Source organism: Dermacentor variabilis, chromosome 4 (genome assembly GCF_050947875.1).
Source record: "Dermacentor variabilis isolate Ectoservices chromosome 4, ASM5094787v1, whole genome shotgun sequence".
In the NCBI taxonomy this organism is placed as follows: domain Eukaryota; kingdom Metazoa; phylum Arthropoda; class Arachnida; order Ixodida; family Ixodidae; genus Dermacentor; species Dermacentor variabilis.
The window spans coordinates 204,498,343-204,515,482 of record NC_134571.1 but is presented as its reverse complement, the minus strand read 5'-3'; the positions used below and the strand labels follow the sequence as shown (position 1 = coordinate 204,515,482).

General features: G+C 55.3%; 1 protein-coding gene across 2 annotated transcripts in view; it reads right to left on the bottom strand.

Annotated features, from left to right (window-relative positions):
• Positions 1–2,602: 2,602 nt before the first annotated feature.
• LOC142580068 (transcription factor E2F2-like) overlaps positions 2,603–17,140 on the bottom strand; it is a 65,330-nt gene continuing 50,792 nt past the window's right edge. For both annotated transcript variants that reach the window (XM_075690836.1, XM_075690837.1), the window contains exon 7: positions 2,603–4,163. In XM_075690836.1, coding sequence (XP_075546951.1) covers positions 3,934–4,163 — 230 coding nt within the window. In that variant the 3' untranslated portion in view covers positions 2,603–3,933. The remainder of the gene's footprint in view (positions 4,164–17,140) is intronic.

The window sequence follows — 17,140 nt, the reverse complement described above, 5'->3', positions numbered from 1 at the left end:
GAAGAGCGCATGGCCAAGAACGCCAAGTGCGCCTGCTCGCTCTGTCACCGAGCCAGAGCCGTCAGTCCCAAGGTGGAACGGCGTCCGCGGCGCGATCTTGCCCCACAGCCGGACTGCAGAGCGGCGCGAACTTGCGAGTGGCAGTGGTAGTGACTGAGCACCCGACACAAGCGGTGGGTTCACTGTCTGCACCAATTTTTCTTTTGGACGTTTGCAAAATAAAATGTTTTTTCTCACACTCGTCTCATCGTGATGTCGCAGCGAAAAGAGGGGGGTCATTCTAGATTTTTCGAGTCTAAGCCCCCCCCCCCCCTCCCGTTGGGCATCGCGATCATGAAAAAAGAAGGTGCTTAGAATCAAGTAAATACGGTAGTTGTTGAGACTAATAACCTGCCACAGACAAGACAGTATTCATCACACAGGCACTATAGTTCTTATACTAGCCAGAAACACCCTATTGCTCCAAATATTTTTGTATACATCTCCTTTTTCGATGTAGTACAGTATAAAGCTCCGATAGATTGACTGACTAGTGCAGAAGTCTCCGTACTCGCAAGTTGTGTGAGCGGCCCGTACTCTCAGAAGCTGTATGTATCAGGACTATAGCACACCTTCAAATATAAACCTTAGCTGGAACTGAAGCCTTATCAGACAAAAGGAAAGTACACTGAGCTATTGTATATAAAACGAAGTTTTATTTGGCAACAGCAACAAGCTAGCCCATGCAGCTGCTTGTGTAGCGTCACACGACCCAAATTCAACCTTCTAAAAAAAAAAAAAAAAACCTGTCAACATTTCATAGCAAACACATACACAAAATACCTACAAAAAGTGAAAAATATATGTTACACGCTATGTACAATGAACACCAGTTCTTGTTGCAAAATATAATACCTTGCTTCGTAATGGCAGTTCGCATCGCACACCTGAACAAGTGCGCTGGAGGTATTGCCCTAGTCAGACAACAGGCTTAATGTCAAAATAGGCAAGCCTCTTCCCCGTGTTCACAGTTTCTCTCCTACAAGTGTCGACCGAGAGCTCGGCACACACGTCACTGGGGAAGGAGGGCAGGCACGAGGAATACTTCTTAAATCACACAAACACTCAAAGAGGAACACTCTAAAGGTTCCACCATCCCACAATACAATCGGGGAACGAGTACCTCCAAGCACACCCGCAAACTCTCACACCTCACATTCCACACACGCTCATTGCCACGCTGCAGTTCATGCAAAGGCACACAACACTTCTTAAAAGGCCATGCAGCCCAGGCTGCTGTGAGAATATCAGTGCCATGCTGGCAATGTCTCGATGCATCAAAAACTGAGGAATGTTGGAGGCCGCCAGAAACTCCATTGCAAATGCCCCCTGTGCTCTGCACGTGCAAAACAAAAGTTTTGAGATGGCAAGCTGTCTCTCATCGTATAGGTGAACCTGCAGTGTTAACAGCCTTCTTAACGCAAAGCAGGAAAGCAACCGAGGACCAACCTGAAGAAGAGCGTGATGGCACATTAAATGTACTGCGACAAAGGACACTTTATGGGAGGCAGAACACAGCACACTGCCTCCATTCCTTCAGCATGTCGCAGGCACCGAGCACTTAGGTTAGCCAAGTGAAGAGAGCGAGGTTTACCTATGTTTATGAGCACACTTGCGTAACATCTTTCTGCATGCACTCATTTACAGCATTCCTCACACCCTGATGTGTGACCAACAATTTCAGTTTGCACCCAGTGCACACAGAGAAAAGTGACATCAAATGGTGCGCTCCAGCTACAGTTGGGTAAGCAGCTCAAGTTACTGCCCAAGCTGCTATGCTAACGCATGAAGCATGAGAATGCTAAAGAAAAATGCTGCGTACTCCACACTGTCAAGCAGAAATGCACGACTAATTTAACCTTAACCAAACTAGCATTACTGCTGAGCACATGGTGGTCAGGTTGTTCTTTCAGACAGTCCTAAAAACACCATTAAGGTGGTCATAAACGAGAGCCTTTTCCGACTACTGCTTCATTTACAGGTTCACATCTGCAATAGGGCTGGACCAGTTACCACAGATCCCACGAGCACAGGCGAAGCCTGCATTAATGACTGTTCAAAGTGCTGCCACGTGTGGGCACCATGGCACACAAGGCCTGACTTAGAAATAGACTCTTCACATAAAAACATAGTGCAGCTGAACTTAAACACAGCCACCTCCATGTAGTTTTGAAAGTTATCTTATGGCATACACGTCAAGGGTCTCTGTCTCAAGAGCCAAGGGATCACTCATGCCCGCATGCAGCTTCAAGGCAGATGTATCTCTGTGGTGAAAAACCCTAACCTGTACCAAACCTTAACTAGTACCAGCGCTATCAGCAAGCAAGAAGCACCAATTTGATCTAAACTCGCTAGGTAGCCAGCAGCCTAAATAAAAGGACACAACCTGCTTACACGGTGCCTTTTCACTTCCCTTTCAATTTCTCTGTGAACAGTGACTTCAAATTCTGAGCTCCTTCTGAAACTGCGACTCCTCTGCCTGCTCACAAGTCAGTTATCCCAGAGGTACTAAAATGCCAGCTGTCAAAATATTCGTGTACCTTTGAAATCAAAGATTGCAAACTTTTCTTTTTTTTTTGGCAGCAGTAAGCTGATGGCACTGATAGAGCTATAGAACAAGACTTATCAGCAATGTGACAGGCTGCTCAAAGAGGAATCATTGGAACTCCCCAATCCCTGCCCCTGCTCGCACAAACAAGATTCTGATCTTTCAGCACCAAGGGAGCACTGCCATCAGCCGATCTTAAAGTGACAAAGTGATAAATAAAGCTTTATACAATTGAAAGCAGCAGTAACCAAAAGTCCATGTCACCTACCGAAATGTCCATGCTGCTAAAAAAAATCAAAATTCAATGCTGAAAGACAGTACCATCATTTCGCTATGTAAGCTGACTGCACTGTTATATCATAGCACCCTGAATGGAAAATAATACATCCAAACAGCAAGACCAAGTACCTGCAGCTTTCAAAACGTCCCTGTTTCAATGCCATACTAATGGCACAAAATATAAGACTAAAATGACTGAGTCAACCCGGCTCTGCAACCATCACCGGAGGGCAGATGGCAACCTCCTTCGTAATGCCCCTAATGTGGCCAAAGAAAGATAAATAAAAGCACAGAAACGCAAAATTGCACAAACATTCCGCTATAATAATGTTCATGCTTTCTGCTGCAGCCGAGCTAGTTTGTAACTACACATGTAGGCTGCGTGAGCTTGTGTGCTTTCGAAGGCAACAACGGCAAGACTTCTTCACAGCACAGGCACGCACATGAAGACTTCCACCAAGCTGCAGCACTCGGTGATGCAGCACCACATCAACAGCAAACGGGTTCCTTAAACACGACTAAGATACACTTAGTAAAACTTCATTCCAGAGGCAGCACCAGCGAGTAGACAATTGATGTGTATCTTTCTTCTGATGCGCCCCACAATAAGCCAAGCAAAAGAACACCACAGTTCATCCTCAAACAAGAGAGGACGCAGTCTAAAAACTATCTGTCAAAAGCATAAATATAAAACAGCAGAGTAGAAAATGAACGAAACAAACAAACAACAGACTCAACACACAGACACGAACAACAGATAGCAGGAAAAGACAAGGTCACACACACACACATGTGGCGGAGAATCACTTAGAAACCCCAACATAGGCTCAACATGTTTGATTTCCCATGGACAGTACTGTACACTATGTTGGCCACTTGCACTTATGCACGAGTAGGAAACGATGCGTGCACGTGCATGCTGTGGCAGTGCTATGTGGAGAGGGGAAGGGGAAAGGGCGTCACCGGGGGAAGAGCCGGCAACGGCACGGCGCCTGTTTTTTTGTACTTGTCGGCACAGACAGACAGAGTCGGGGGGTGGGTTGGAATCATAAAGGAGAGACACGCCATCACTTGGACGGGGGGCAGAGGTCGGAAAAGTCGTAATCGTCGAACAGGTCAGCGATGCCCTCAGCCTGGTCGAGAGTGAAGGCGTAGTCCTCCTCGGAAAGAGGGGGCTCCAGTTGCACAAAGCTGTCTGCTAGCAGCTGGTCCTCAGTTTGCAGCAGCAGCTGTCGGCCGCCCATTGGCCCGAGGTCGTCCTCTTCCGAGATGAGGGCTCGCTTTAGGCACACCTCCTCTGCGCAGACAAAGAACCGGTTCATTCACTCTAGGTCACAAAATCCAGCTGCAACGCACCTGCATTTTTTTCAAGATGCTAAAGTGTCTACGCATGAGCAGTTGTGCCCGTCTTACGACAGTCGCAGACCTGTAATTCAGGCTCACCGGGGACCAATAAATGACCGAATAATCAGAGTCCAAGATATCACATTCGCAAGAAAATAAGAACTTATTTCTAAAGTGGCCAAAAAATAGCTGGGCCATTATTTATTAATTTATTTAGTGATGCTGTCAACCTGCTTTTAAAGGGGCGTTTCTCCCCAACCTGAGGGCGTCCCCACCTATAGGTGGCAGTGAGACACCATATGAAAAAGTGTTGCCACGGGAGTGGCCAGTTTTCAGGGTTTTGTTGCGCTCACAATGTTTGATGGGATCTGCACGACGCAAGCTCTTTCCCAGGATAATTCGCCCCTCAAGAAAGCCCAGTGCTGGGCTGGGGGGCACTCGTGCCAACTTGAATAATCTGCGTGTAACCAGCGGCCATGTGGTTGCAAACACGCCACCTCCAGCAGCTGAGGCAGCCACTCACCAGCTATACATACCTTCGAATGAATACTTTCGGGGATACTTTGTGGGGACTGCGTAGCCCATTTCGTTGCAGCGCCATAGCGCAGCACGTTTTGGGCATAGGAGCCGAGCGCGGCGAGGTCGCTTTCGAACTTCGCGCGCGCGGTCCACCGCTTTCCCTCTCTCTCATTCCTCCGAGGGCGCCGAACGGCAGCGGGACCGTAAAACACTTGCTGCCGTCCGCCCCCGAACGGTCCAGGGGCTCACCCGATTGGTCTGTTTGGGTGGGAACCCGCGTTCCCTCTCTCCTGGCGACTCAAGTCGACCGAGGAGCGGCAACGCGGGGAGAAGCTCTCGGACAGCGAAACGGTGCGTACTGACTTCCCATTCTCCCGGTCATCCCTTTGGTTGGCCGGTCTCGCCGAAGGTCCTCGACCCGAGGCGGTTGCGTACCTATTCGCTGCTCCTGTTCTGAAGGCTACGCCAAAGAGACGCGGCTCACTTGACGTGCGCGGTCGTACTGCGCCGAGTCGCCCTCGGAGGCTACCCCGAGCTGAAAGAACGTTGCCCTGGTAGCACGGTCGTTGGGAGCCATCCTCCCGTATAGCGGCCTGCTACCGCGTTTTGAGATACTGAGTGTCACCCCTTGACTTGCGGGAGCTTGGGCTCATGAGCCTCGCGCCGAAACGGGTGTATACGGTATATCCTGAACGCCAAGGTGGTCGTACAATAAACGCCTTCCTTGTACTCTGGGCCTTCTCCTTGCGGCGCTCTGTTTCGCTCCCAGAGGAGACCGAACGAGCGTCTGCTTCGGGCACACGCTACACACGCGGCTGAGCTGATCGTCCCCCTGAGGGGCTCGGATCCTCGAACCCGCGCGGTGGTCTAGGTGACTCCCGGCGGAGCACCGCTATATAGGCGGAGACCACAAAGTGGCGCCCAACGTGGGGCCAAGGGCTCATTAAGCCTTTGGCCGCTTGATAGCCGAGCCAGAACGCTTTAACGATCAGGCTCGCCGCGTCAGGTCTGGTAGCAAGAGTGGCCCTTTGCTGCTTTCCGCTTTCGGACGACCCTCTGCCAAGTACCGAACGAGCGTCCACTTCGGGCACACGAAACACACGCAGCTGAGCGTATCGTTCCAGCGGGATCGGATCCTCGGCGCGCGTGGTGGTCTATAGGTGGACCCTTAAGGAACACCACGTGAGAGAGACCACGAAGTGTCGCCTGCAACACACGCGGCTGAGCGTATCGGTCCCTTTGGGCTCGGATCCTCGGCATGCGTGGTGGTCTAGGTTGTTCCCATAGGAACACCACGTGAGAGAGATCACAAAGTGGCGCATAAGTTCGTTTGCTGGCAGAATCATTCTCGCGCACGCTCGCTGCAGCCCACATTGGGGTTGAAAACACAGCGTGGTGCTACGCTATCGCTCCCACTGGAGCGGACGTAGTGCGTTTGGGAACGGAGCCTTGCTTCCCCCAAATTGTGCATGTTGGTACAACTGCCTGTAACGGCTCCCTGCGGAGCTAACAGCAGTTCGTCCCCACCTTGTAGCGTTGGCTACAGCACATTGTTGAGTTAGTCGCCTTTGCGATTTGACTCGTAGTGTCAGTTCCGCTAGCCATTGCGGCCCCTTGCCGCCTTTCGCTATCGGACGACTCTCTGCCAAGTACCGAACGAGCGTCCACTTCGGGCACACGAAACACACGCAGCTGAGCGTATCGTTCCTGCGGGATCGGATCCTCGGCGCGCGTGGTGGTCTATAGGTGGACCCTTAAGGAACACCACGTGAGAGAGACCACGAAGTGTCGCCTGCAACACATGCGGCTGAGCGTATCGGTCCCTTTGGGCTCGGATCCTCGGCATGCGTGGTGGTCTAGGTTGTTCCCATAGGAACACCACGTGAGAGAGATCACAAAGTGGCGCATAAGTTCGTTTGCTGGCAGAATCATTCTCGCGCACGCTCGCTGCAGCCCACATTGGGGTTGAAAACACAGCGTGGTGCTACGCTATCGCTCCCACTGGAGTGGACGTAGCACGTTTGGGAACGGAGCCTTGCTTCCCCCAAATTGTGCATGTTGGCACAACTGCCCTAACGGCTCCCTGCGGAGCTAACAGCAGTTCGTCGCCACCTTGTAGCGTTGGCTACAGCACATTGCTGAGTTAGTCGCCTTTGCGATTTGACTTGTCGTGTCAGTTCGCTAGCCACTGCGGCCCCTTTGCTGCTTTCCGCTATCGGACGACTCTCTGCAAAGTACCGAACGAGCGTCCACTTCGGGCACACGAAACACACGCAGCTGAGCGTATCGTTCCTGCGGGATCGGATCCTCGGCGCGCGTGGTGGTCTATAGGTGGACCTTTAAGGAACACCACGTGAGAGAGACCACGAAGTGTCGCCTGCAACACACGCGGCTGAGCGTATCGGTCCCTTTGGGGCTCGGATCCTCGGCATGCGTGGTGGTCTAGGTTGTTCCCATAGGAACACCACGTGAGAGAGATCACAAAGTGGCGCATAAGTTCGTTTGCTGGCAGAATCATTCTCGCGCACGCTCGCTGCAGCCCATATTGGGGTTGAAAAGAAAGCGTGGTGCTACGCTATCGCTCCCACTGGAGCGGACGTAGCACGTTTGTGAACGGAGCCTTGCTCTTCACGAATTTTGCGTACCTGCACATTTCTGGCAACTCATTTGGAAAGCCTTAACGCCTGAGCGATCTGGCTGACCGCACCATGTCTGCTAACCAGAGCGGCCGTTGTCCCCTCATTACGTTAGCAGACGTTGCTTTGCGCGAGACCGGGGCCTTGTCCCCCCTCGAGCCGAGCATAAACTCACGCTCGCGTACTGCCGCCCCCAGTGGGGTGAACACGACAGCGAGGCGCTATGATACTGCTCCCACTGGAGTGGACGTAGCTCAGTACGCGAACGGAGCCTTGGCGCTCCCCGAACCGTGCGTGTCGGCACCGCTGCCTACAGCTGTTCCCAGTGGAGCTAGCGGCAGTCTGTTGCCACTTCGCCCCTCATCGGCTCCCTGTGGAGCTCACGGTGGGCAGATCGGTACAGTGGCCTCAGCCATTTCCGAGTTCTGCCCGTTGGCTGCGAACACGTTGAGCAGTGAGAAGGCACCGTGGTCAGCTGTGACCCCCTGTGGGGCACCCAGCCGTTCCAGAAACAATTCTGCTTCTCAGGCTCCCTTTGGAGTGCGTGGTGCAGCGCCCAGTGGCGCAGCATCGGAGCAACGACCCATTTTGTCAACGCTGGCCGAACGTGGCTTAAGCGACTCCGCCGCTCTCGGTAGCGACGGAAGACAACGGGACGGTCCCCCTAGGAACCACATTTGTTCCGGGGCTGGCGCGGACGGAACCCCCTTGGATTCCGCGCCGCTTATCGAGTTGGGAGCCATAGCTCCTTCGCTCGAGAGCACCTGCAACGCTCCAACAGTTTCCTGCGAACCTGGAGCAGACACGTTGCTGCGCAACGCTGCAGGCATGATCCAAACCCTCTCTGAGGCGGTGAAAGCCCTTGTCGCTACGCCGAGGCTCACTCGCCCAGCGGTAAAGTTGGCCATTCCGATATACCGTGGATACGGCGATCTGGTGAGTGCCCGAGAATTCATAGAAAACCTGGCGCATTATCAAAGAGCCCTGGGATTGGATGAACACGAGGTGCTGGGACGCGTCGTTCCCGCAGCACTGACTGATGCGGCTGCCAGGTGGTATCGACTTGTCGGCCACCGAGCAGCAAACCTCGGGGAATTTCGCGTGGCCTTCCTACGCGAATTCCTACCCGCAGACTACCATGGTAGGATGCGGCGAGAGCTGGAGCGACGCACACAGGCTCCGGATGAGTCATTGCAGGAATATGTGCGAGCGATGGAAGAGTTGTTCTCTATCGCTGAGCCCCAAGCCTCAAACGAGGAACGCGTCGACCGGGTGATACGGCAGGCACATCCGACTTTTTCGGCCTACCTGCGTGGCAGTCGGTTCCGTGATTTAGAGGAACTGGCCGCCGAGGCGAAGCGCATACAGGGGGACATTCTCTCCACTCGTGCGTACCGCCCGCCACCGCCGGTCAGCGAGGCCCTTGAGCCGCGCTGTGCGTGGGGTGGAGCCATGCTCTTTCCCCCCCGGCGCCCCGCTGAGGCTGCCTGTGCAGCAACAAGCGGGACGAACAACTGGGAGCTGAGCGAACGAGCTCTGGACCCGTTCTCCTATGAGAGGCGCGTGGCTTTGACTACGCCGTCGCTCGAAACGCGCGTAAACGGACGTCATCCGTCTTATCGCGTTGGGGAGCCTCAAAACAGAGAGCCCCGCGGCACTCCGTCGAACCAACCCGGGAGGAGAGCAGCTGATCCAGCCCGTGATCGAGATCGGGCTGGAATGCGCTGTTTCCGCTGTTCGCAGCGGGGTCACATGGCAAGGGAGTGCACCGTTGACAGGCCTCCGGCGAGGCAGGGAAACGGAAACCGCGGTCGCTCGTGAGCGCACGATCGGCCGAACCCTTGTCAGCTCCCTGTGCGTACCGGGCAAGCTGTGATGCAGGTGCGCACGCGCCATTTATTCCGATCACCCTTGCTGGTCGTGAATTTGCGGCGCTACTGGACACGGGCGCTAGCGCCTCGTTGTTCGGCGATGAGGCTTTCTCCCATTTGAGCAAGCACGCAGTGCGCTTGAGAGACAGCCGAACGACTTTCAACCTTGCGAAAGGCGTGGCCCATTCGGCAGGCGCCGCAAGGCTGACCGTCAGATGGGGGGAACGACTGAGACGCACGCGTTTCATTCACCTCCCAGGGCTCAGTGTTCCTGTGATTCTCGGACGGGACTTTCTCCTGAAAACCGGGATCGTAGTGGACATTGCTAATGGTGGCTATCGCGACGGACCTTTTTCTTCGCTTAAGCCGTTCATCAGCCCGCCGGCGCCGACTCTTGCCCGTGCAGAAGAGGCGTTTGGACCGTGCCGCGCGCAAAGTTCGGGGGCAAGCCCCTGCGCTGTGCGCTCGCCTGCTCCTAGCCCCTATTGGCATAAAGCGGCACGGCACGTTAAGGCACTGCACCCGTTGGCCGCCAGTGCGGTTCACTTGGGTGGTGCACAGAAGGCTCGGTTGTCGTCACTATTACGCCAATACGATGAGCTATTCACCGATCTACCTGGCTGTACCGATCTAGTGAGCCACAAGATCGAAACCGGTGATGCGCTTCCACTGAAGTGCAACCCTAGGCCTGTCAGTCTGGCCAAGAGGCAGGTGATTGACGGTTTGCTGGATGAGATGCTAGCGACGGACATTATCCGACGCTCTTCCAGTGCCTGGGCGTCTCCAATTGTGTTGGTGCCTAAGAAAGATGGCAGTCAGCGCCTTTGCGTAGACTACCGCCATCTGAACGTAGTGACTCGAAAGGATGCCTACCCGCTCCCGACGATTAGCTCCATTGTAGGAAACCTGGGCAGTGCGAGGTACTTCACTACGCTAGATGCCTCCAAAGGTTACCTACAGGTCCGGATGGATGATCGTGACCGGTGCAAGACCGCGTTCACGTGCCACAGAGGGTTGTTCGAGTTTACTCGTATGCCCTTTGGCCTCTGTAATGGTCCGGCGACCTTTCAAAGGCTGATGGACCGCGTTCTCGGGGAAGCCAAGTGGTCACACTGCTTATGCTACCTCGACGACATCGTGATCTATTCACGAACCTTCAAAGAGCACTTGACCCATGTTGCCGATGTGCTCGAGAGGGTGTGGGCAGCCGGGATGACTTTGAATCCGGCGAAATCCCAAATCGCGCAAACTCGAGTTCAATTACTCGGGTTTACGCTGGGCAGCGGCTCCATTGAGCCGGACGGGGAGAAACTTCGAGCCATACTCGATTTTCCCGTGCCAAAGGACGTACGCGGCCTGCGCCGCTTTCTGGGAATGGCCAACTACTACAGGTCGTTCATTCCGTCCTGTGCCCGAGTGCAGGCACCCTTGACCAAGCTATTGGGAAAGTCTGTCGAGTGGCATTGGGGACCTGAGCAGCAAGAGGCGTTTCGCCGTCTGTCTAGCGCCATTGCGGAGACAGCGCAGCTCCGGCTCCCCGACCTGACCAGAGAGTTCGTTGTCCAGACTGACGCGAGCGATTTGGGATTAGGAGCCGTCCTCCTACAGGTATTTGATGGCGTGTTGCAACCGCTGGCCTTTGCCAGCCGCTCCTTAACACCCTCGGAGAGGAATTATTCCGTGACCGAGAAGGAATGCCTCGCCATCGTGTTTGCACTACGTAAGTTCGATGTCTACCTTGACGGGACGAAATTTGTCGTGCAAACAGACCACAGTGCGCTAAGCTGGCTGATGCGGCTCCGCGAGCCTGCGGGCCGGCTCGCGCGCTGGGCCCTCCTGATACAGCATTATGACTTGTCAGTGCAATATCGAAAGGGGAGCACCAACGTGGTAGCTGACGCGCTATCTCGTGCTCCATTGTCCACCGGGAGCCTTCCTCTAGGTGCGACAGTCGATGGCGGCGCCTTTGCGCCAGCAAGTATCAGGGGCGAGACGGTGGCCGAGCCGCCGAGCGGTGAGAAGGGAGAGCCCGCAAACGGGCAAACCCGTGCCGCTATCCAGGCAAGCAGCGTGCCGCAGAGCAGGCGAGAGGGGGAGCTTCTTGAAAGCGAACCCACGACGCCAACGCGGGCGGTAGGGATGGCTGCAGTCCTGAGTGGGGACGAGACTAGGCCCGCCTGCGTGGGTACTGGAATCGCATTCAGCCGGAAAGAGCTACTGACGGCCCAGCAAAATGACCCGTTTTGTCGCGCTTTGAGCGACGGTCTCCGGGAGACAGAGCGCCGAGACGCTGCTTGTACTGCAGCGGGCGCGGTGGAGGCGAAGCCAGCGTGTGTCGCTGTGGCCTCTGGGGATTCATATTTGCTGGATAATGATGGGCTCGTGCTGAAGTACATAGCCACCGATGATGAGTCCGTAGACGCCTTTAAGGTGGTTATCCCCAAGAGTCTGAGAGGCACACTGTTGCGATTCTCTCACGACGAACCCTTGGCCGGTCATATGGGTGGCTCCAAAGTTTTTGCAAAACTGAGCCAAACTGTGACCTGGCCGGGCATGAGGCGGGATATACTCCGCTATTGCCGCTCCTGCCATGTCTGTCAAATGGTGAAATCACGAGGAGGCAAGCCACCTGGACTGATGAAACCAATTGACAGTGTGCGTCCGTGGCAGATAGCCACCTGCGATTTAATGGGGCCTTTCCCCAGGAGTAAGCAGGGGTATAGCTACTTGTTGGTAGTTGCTGATCATTTTTCGAAATGGGTTGAACTGGTTCCTCTTCGGAAGGTGACAGCACGGGCGGTGCTAGGAAAGATCCTAGAAGTGTTCAATCGGTTCGGCTACCCGGAAAGGCTGATCACGGACAATGCGTCCTATTTCACCGCTCGGGTGTTTGGTGCGACGTGCCGTTCCTTTGGAATTGATCACCGCACTACTTCGCCCTACCATCCCCAGTCCAACCTGACAGAGCGAATGAACAGAACGCTCAAACCCATGCTCTGTGCCTTTGCCGAGCGCCAGAAGGATTGGGCTGACCACTTGAACGAGCTCGCGTTCGCCATCCGAACCTCTGAAAATCGTTCAACTGGTTTCTCTCCTGCCTTCCTCAATTTTGGAAGGGAGCTGGCGAATCCTATGACCAGGATAATTCGCCGCCAGCACGAGGATGAGAAGGCGCAGGCAGACCGCTCTGCTTACGCATCGAAGCTTGGGGACCGTCTTTGTCAGGCTCTCAGCAGAGCAAGGCAGAGCTTGACGAAGGCCAGAGCCCAGCAAAAGGCTCAGTACGATCGCAAGCACCGCCACCTCTCATTTAAGGTGGGTGATCTGGTCCTGAAGCGGAACCACGCGCTTAGCGATGCTAGTAAGGGGTTCTCAGCCTCGCTGGCACCTAAGTGGCTTGGTCCGTACCGAGTGCAGAGAGTTTGCTCTCCGCTCGTGTACTTGTTGAAGGGTCCCCCTTCGGGGAAAATAAGTCGTGCCCATGTCGCAGACCTGAAAGCCTATGTCGCTCGGGCTGGCGATTTCACGCCCGAGCCCGTTCGCACAAGGCGCCAGCGACAGGGCACAACCGTAGTGGCCAACCACAAACGGTACAGTCTGAGGAAGCGATCACCTGTGTGATATCGCGCCGGACGGCGGACCCTCTCCGCCACCGAAGGCCCTCAGGCAACGCGCAGCCTCAGTAGGCAAACTTCCTTCTCGACGGGCGTTCCCCGAAAAGAGGTCTTGCCGCAGCCCATGCTAAGTAATTTTTGCTCTAAGTGCATGTTTCATTTCATTGTGTATATGCTATGGCGTGTTACTCCTACGTAAATACTTTTTATTTTTTTGTGCATGTAAGTGCTCGTACTTTCCAATGAGCATGTGTGCGTCCTTGTTTTGTTTTGCTGTAAATAGCGACGAACCGCAGTTTTCCGTGTAGTGAACAGGCCGCCAGTGCTGTGTCGCGGGTTTTCTTCGCTGGCCCATTCGGGGCTGTGGCCGTCGCGGGAACGCGGCGGGGAGTCGCGGTTTTTGTTTTGTATGTGTTTCTTTTGTTTGGGAGGCCAGTTCGCACGTCGGCTACAGCTTCCCCTCGAGGGGGAAGCTGCGGTCGCCTGGCTGTTGCTTCCGGATGTGCGCATGCGGGAGGACAGTCGTAACGATGTTGCGGGGTTGTGGTCTGCTGGCGATCCTAGTTGAGGGCGGCAGCGGGAGTGACTGCCGAAAGGGCGCGCAATACGCTTGTTGTTTATTTGTCGGGCTCTGCGACGCGGCCGCAACCGCTTTGTGTGCGCGCGTCTGGCGGCATTCCTGTGAACGTGTTGCGTGGGGGTGGTGTGTGCGTGTGTGAGTGCGCCCGTGCCCGGGGCGAGTGTGCGTGCGCGCTTCGTTGGACGCCCTAGATCGCCGGTGGCATCCCCGACCTTGTGCCCCTACTCGCACCTCCCCGGGGGAAGGCGAGCGAAACCCACTGCGGCCCGCGACGCGAGACCCACCTCGCTTCCCCCGGCTGGCGGGGGGGGGGGGGATGTTTTACGGCATCGGTCCTGTCTCACAGTAACGGGATAGAGTTGCGCCGGCGGTCCTGGCCCAATGCCCTGAGCGCAACTTTGAACCGCCGTTTACGTGTGTGTGTACTGCCGTATGTGCACTGGTGGCCGCCTCGGTGGGGGTCGAGACGGACGGGCGAATAGGGAGGCTTCCCGCGCTTTTTTTCGGGCGCCTCCGTAACTCTTGCGCGTTGTGCGCGGGCACTTGTCTCCCCGACTTCGAGGCGCAAGGTGTACCATCGATGGCTCTGCAGTTCTCCGCAAACGGCGACCGTCGCGGCGACTCCGCTCTGCGGCATCCAGGGCCCGGGGCAAAAGAAACCCTTGGCTCGCAACGGGACCTGGTTGAGGCCGGCCCGGCCCCTCGGCGGAGCCGGACATCCAAGAGGAACCGCCGGCCAGGTCAGACGAGTGCTCGGCGCCAGGACCGGGCTGCGAGGAGTGTGGCCACGTGGACGTGCCAGCAAGATGGGGCGCCACCCCTGACCTTCTGCAGCGGCGCCCCATGGAGGGCGCAGAGGCGGGTTCGCCGAGATCGCGAGGTGAGCCTGGCGCCCTATCCATTCCGCGGCCACACGGTGGCTGAAACGAGCGGCTCGGCGGCGGCACAGTTCCCTCTTCCGGACGGCGTCCGCTGTTGCCGGCTATGTGCCACGCCGGTCTACTCACAGACCCATTTCCGAGGTTCTCTGCACCGGGCTCGGGAAAGGGCCCTTTTCGAGGCTGGTGCTGGCGACCGCAATCCAGCACCAAGCGGCCCGAAGATTGCGGACTCGGATTTGGCGGCCCTGTGCCGGCAACGCTTGCGAGAGAACCCTGGCTTCGCGGCAATGGTCGGTGCGGCGACACCGACGGCGGCTATCGAGGAGAATACGGCACCGGGCGTCAAGACCAAGGTGACGGGCTGCGGAGCTTCCCCCACACCCCCGCGTCATACTGACGAACTGATACACGAACTGGGGGGGGCTTTCGTGGCCGTGACCGGGCGTTGCGCAGGGGAGCGTGGGCACGGACATCGCCCTATGGGACTCCCGTGAGTGCCATTGTCCTTGTTCGGGCCACCCTTACTATTATCATTTTATTTTATTGTGTTATCATTTTGTGTTTTGCGTTTAACTCTACTATACTATACGCGTTTTCTGTGTGTAATTGTAAATAGTCTTCGTTGGGGTGGAACTATTACCGTTTCCCCCCCCCCGCTCCTGTATTGCTGTTTTTGTTTGTTTATTTTCGCGTGTGTGTGTTTTTTTTCGTTGGGTATATGCCGTGACTTATAATAATATTATACTGATGTAACATTATAAAATGGTTTCCGTTCGTGTTTTCTTTGTATCCATCAGTAGTTATTTTTTTAATGGTTATCTTAACATAGACATGCATGCCACTATTTACGAGCAATGGTAGAAACTTGGGCTGACCTGAGGTTTGCGCGCGCCCCGCTAGTCTGACCACGTCAGGCCGGTGGGAGGGCGATTTAGGAGGGGAGAGTGTGGGGACTGCGTAGCCCATTTCGTTGCAGCGCCATAGCGCAGCACGTTTTGGGCATAGGAGCCGAGCGCGGCGAGGTCGCTTTCGAACTTCGCGCGCGCGGTCCACCGCTTTCCCTCTCTCTCATTCCTCCGAGGGCGCCGAACGGCAGCGGGACCGTAAAACACTTGCTGCCGTCCGCCCCCGAACGGTCCAGGGGCTCACCCGATTGGTCTGTTTGGGTGGGAACCCGCGTTCCCTCTCTCCTGGCGACTCAAGTCGACCGAGGAGCGGCAACGCGGGGAGAAGCTCTCGGACAGCGAAACGGTGCGTACTGACTTCCCATTCTCCCGGTCATCCCTTTGGTTGGCCGGTCTCGCCGAAGGTCCTCGACCCGAGGCGGTTGCGTACCTATTCGCTGCTCCTGTTCTGAAGGCTACGCCAAAGAGACGCGGCTCACTTGACGTGCGCGGTCGTACTGCGCCGAGTCGCCCTCGGAGGCTACCCCGAGCTGAAAGAACGTTGCCCTGGTAGCACGGTCATTGGGAGCCATCCTCCCGTATAGCGGCCTGCTACCGCGTTTTGAGATACTGAGTGTCACCCCTTGACTTGCGGGAGCTTGGGCTCATGAGCCTCGCGCCGAAACGGGTGTATACGGTATATCCTGAACGCCAAGGTGGTCGTACAATAAACGCCTTCCTTGTACTCTGGGCCTTCTCCTTGCGGCGCTCTGTTTCGCTCCCAGAGGAGACCGAACGAGCGTCTGCTTCGGGCACACGCTACACACGCGGCTGAGCTGATCGTCCCCCTGAGGGGCTCGGATCCTCGAACCCGCGCGGTGGTCTAGGTGACTCCCGGCGGAGCACCGCTATATAGGCGGAGACCACAACTTTCACTTTAGTTAAACTGGCACCAGGCGCATCGACGTCTACAAGCAACGGCATTCTTGGCACAGTGCTGGGAACGATGTCAGATGTCAATGCATCTCATGCTAGTTCTGTGAAATATTGCAAAAGTGGAGGTATCTTTGAAAATGATTGTTCAAGCATATGATCCAAGTTTGTCAATGCATTGCTGTGAGCACATACTATTGCCTGCAACCTGGGCAGTCCGGATCTTGACCACTGTCATGCAGTTGGTACAGATATACAAAAGTACAGTCAATTGATTGCACCGACTCTTCCCCTACAGTGAAACCTCGTTAAAACGTAGTTGGCTGGAGCTCAGAAAAAGTATGTACTAAACGGTAGTACTGTTTAACCGAAATAGCATGAGATCGACCACTTACATGTCAGAAACTGAACTCGGAGAGAGTGCGATGAAAGGGGAAAGAACATGCAGTATTTATTCACTGTGTGTATTTTTGTTTGATGCCATGACGGCCTAGCAGCAACGACAGCGGCCTCAAACTTGCTGAAACTGAGCTTTTCAGCCAAGCCCCCTCTTCACGGCAAACACTCGCATGGCAGATTCCTCGTTGGCATTACATATTCTCCGTGCACGTGCACGGTAGCACTGCAGAAGTCGCGGGGCGCCTTTTTCATTGCGGGCTGCTGTTCTTGCCTCGACGATTGCATTTATGAGGCTGGCCCAGCTTCTGCCACTGTCGGGCCTGAATCGCCCGTGCGGCCGCTTTCCGTGTTGTCCTCATCACTGTTGCTAGCCGACACTTTGGTAACAACAGAGGCAACAATGGCGAAAAGTCGAAACGCGTAGCCGACATCTCTTCACGGTCGCAGCAGCACTGCCGAGCAACTTCTTCGCATTCCAAATGCCATGCACCGTACTCAACAGCAGATACCTGTAGCGTGCCAGCGCTGTCTCGTGTCATGTTCGATAGCACGAACAATGTCCAATTTTTCTTCTATGCTGAGCATCCAGCATCTTTCTCCGAGCTTCGGCATG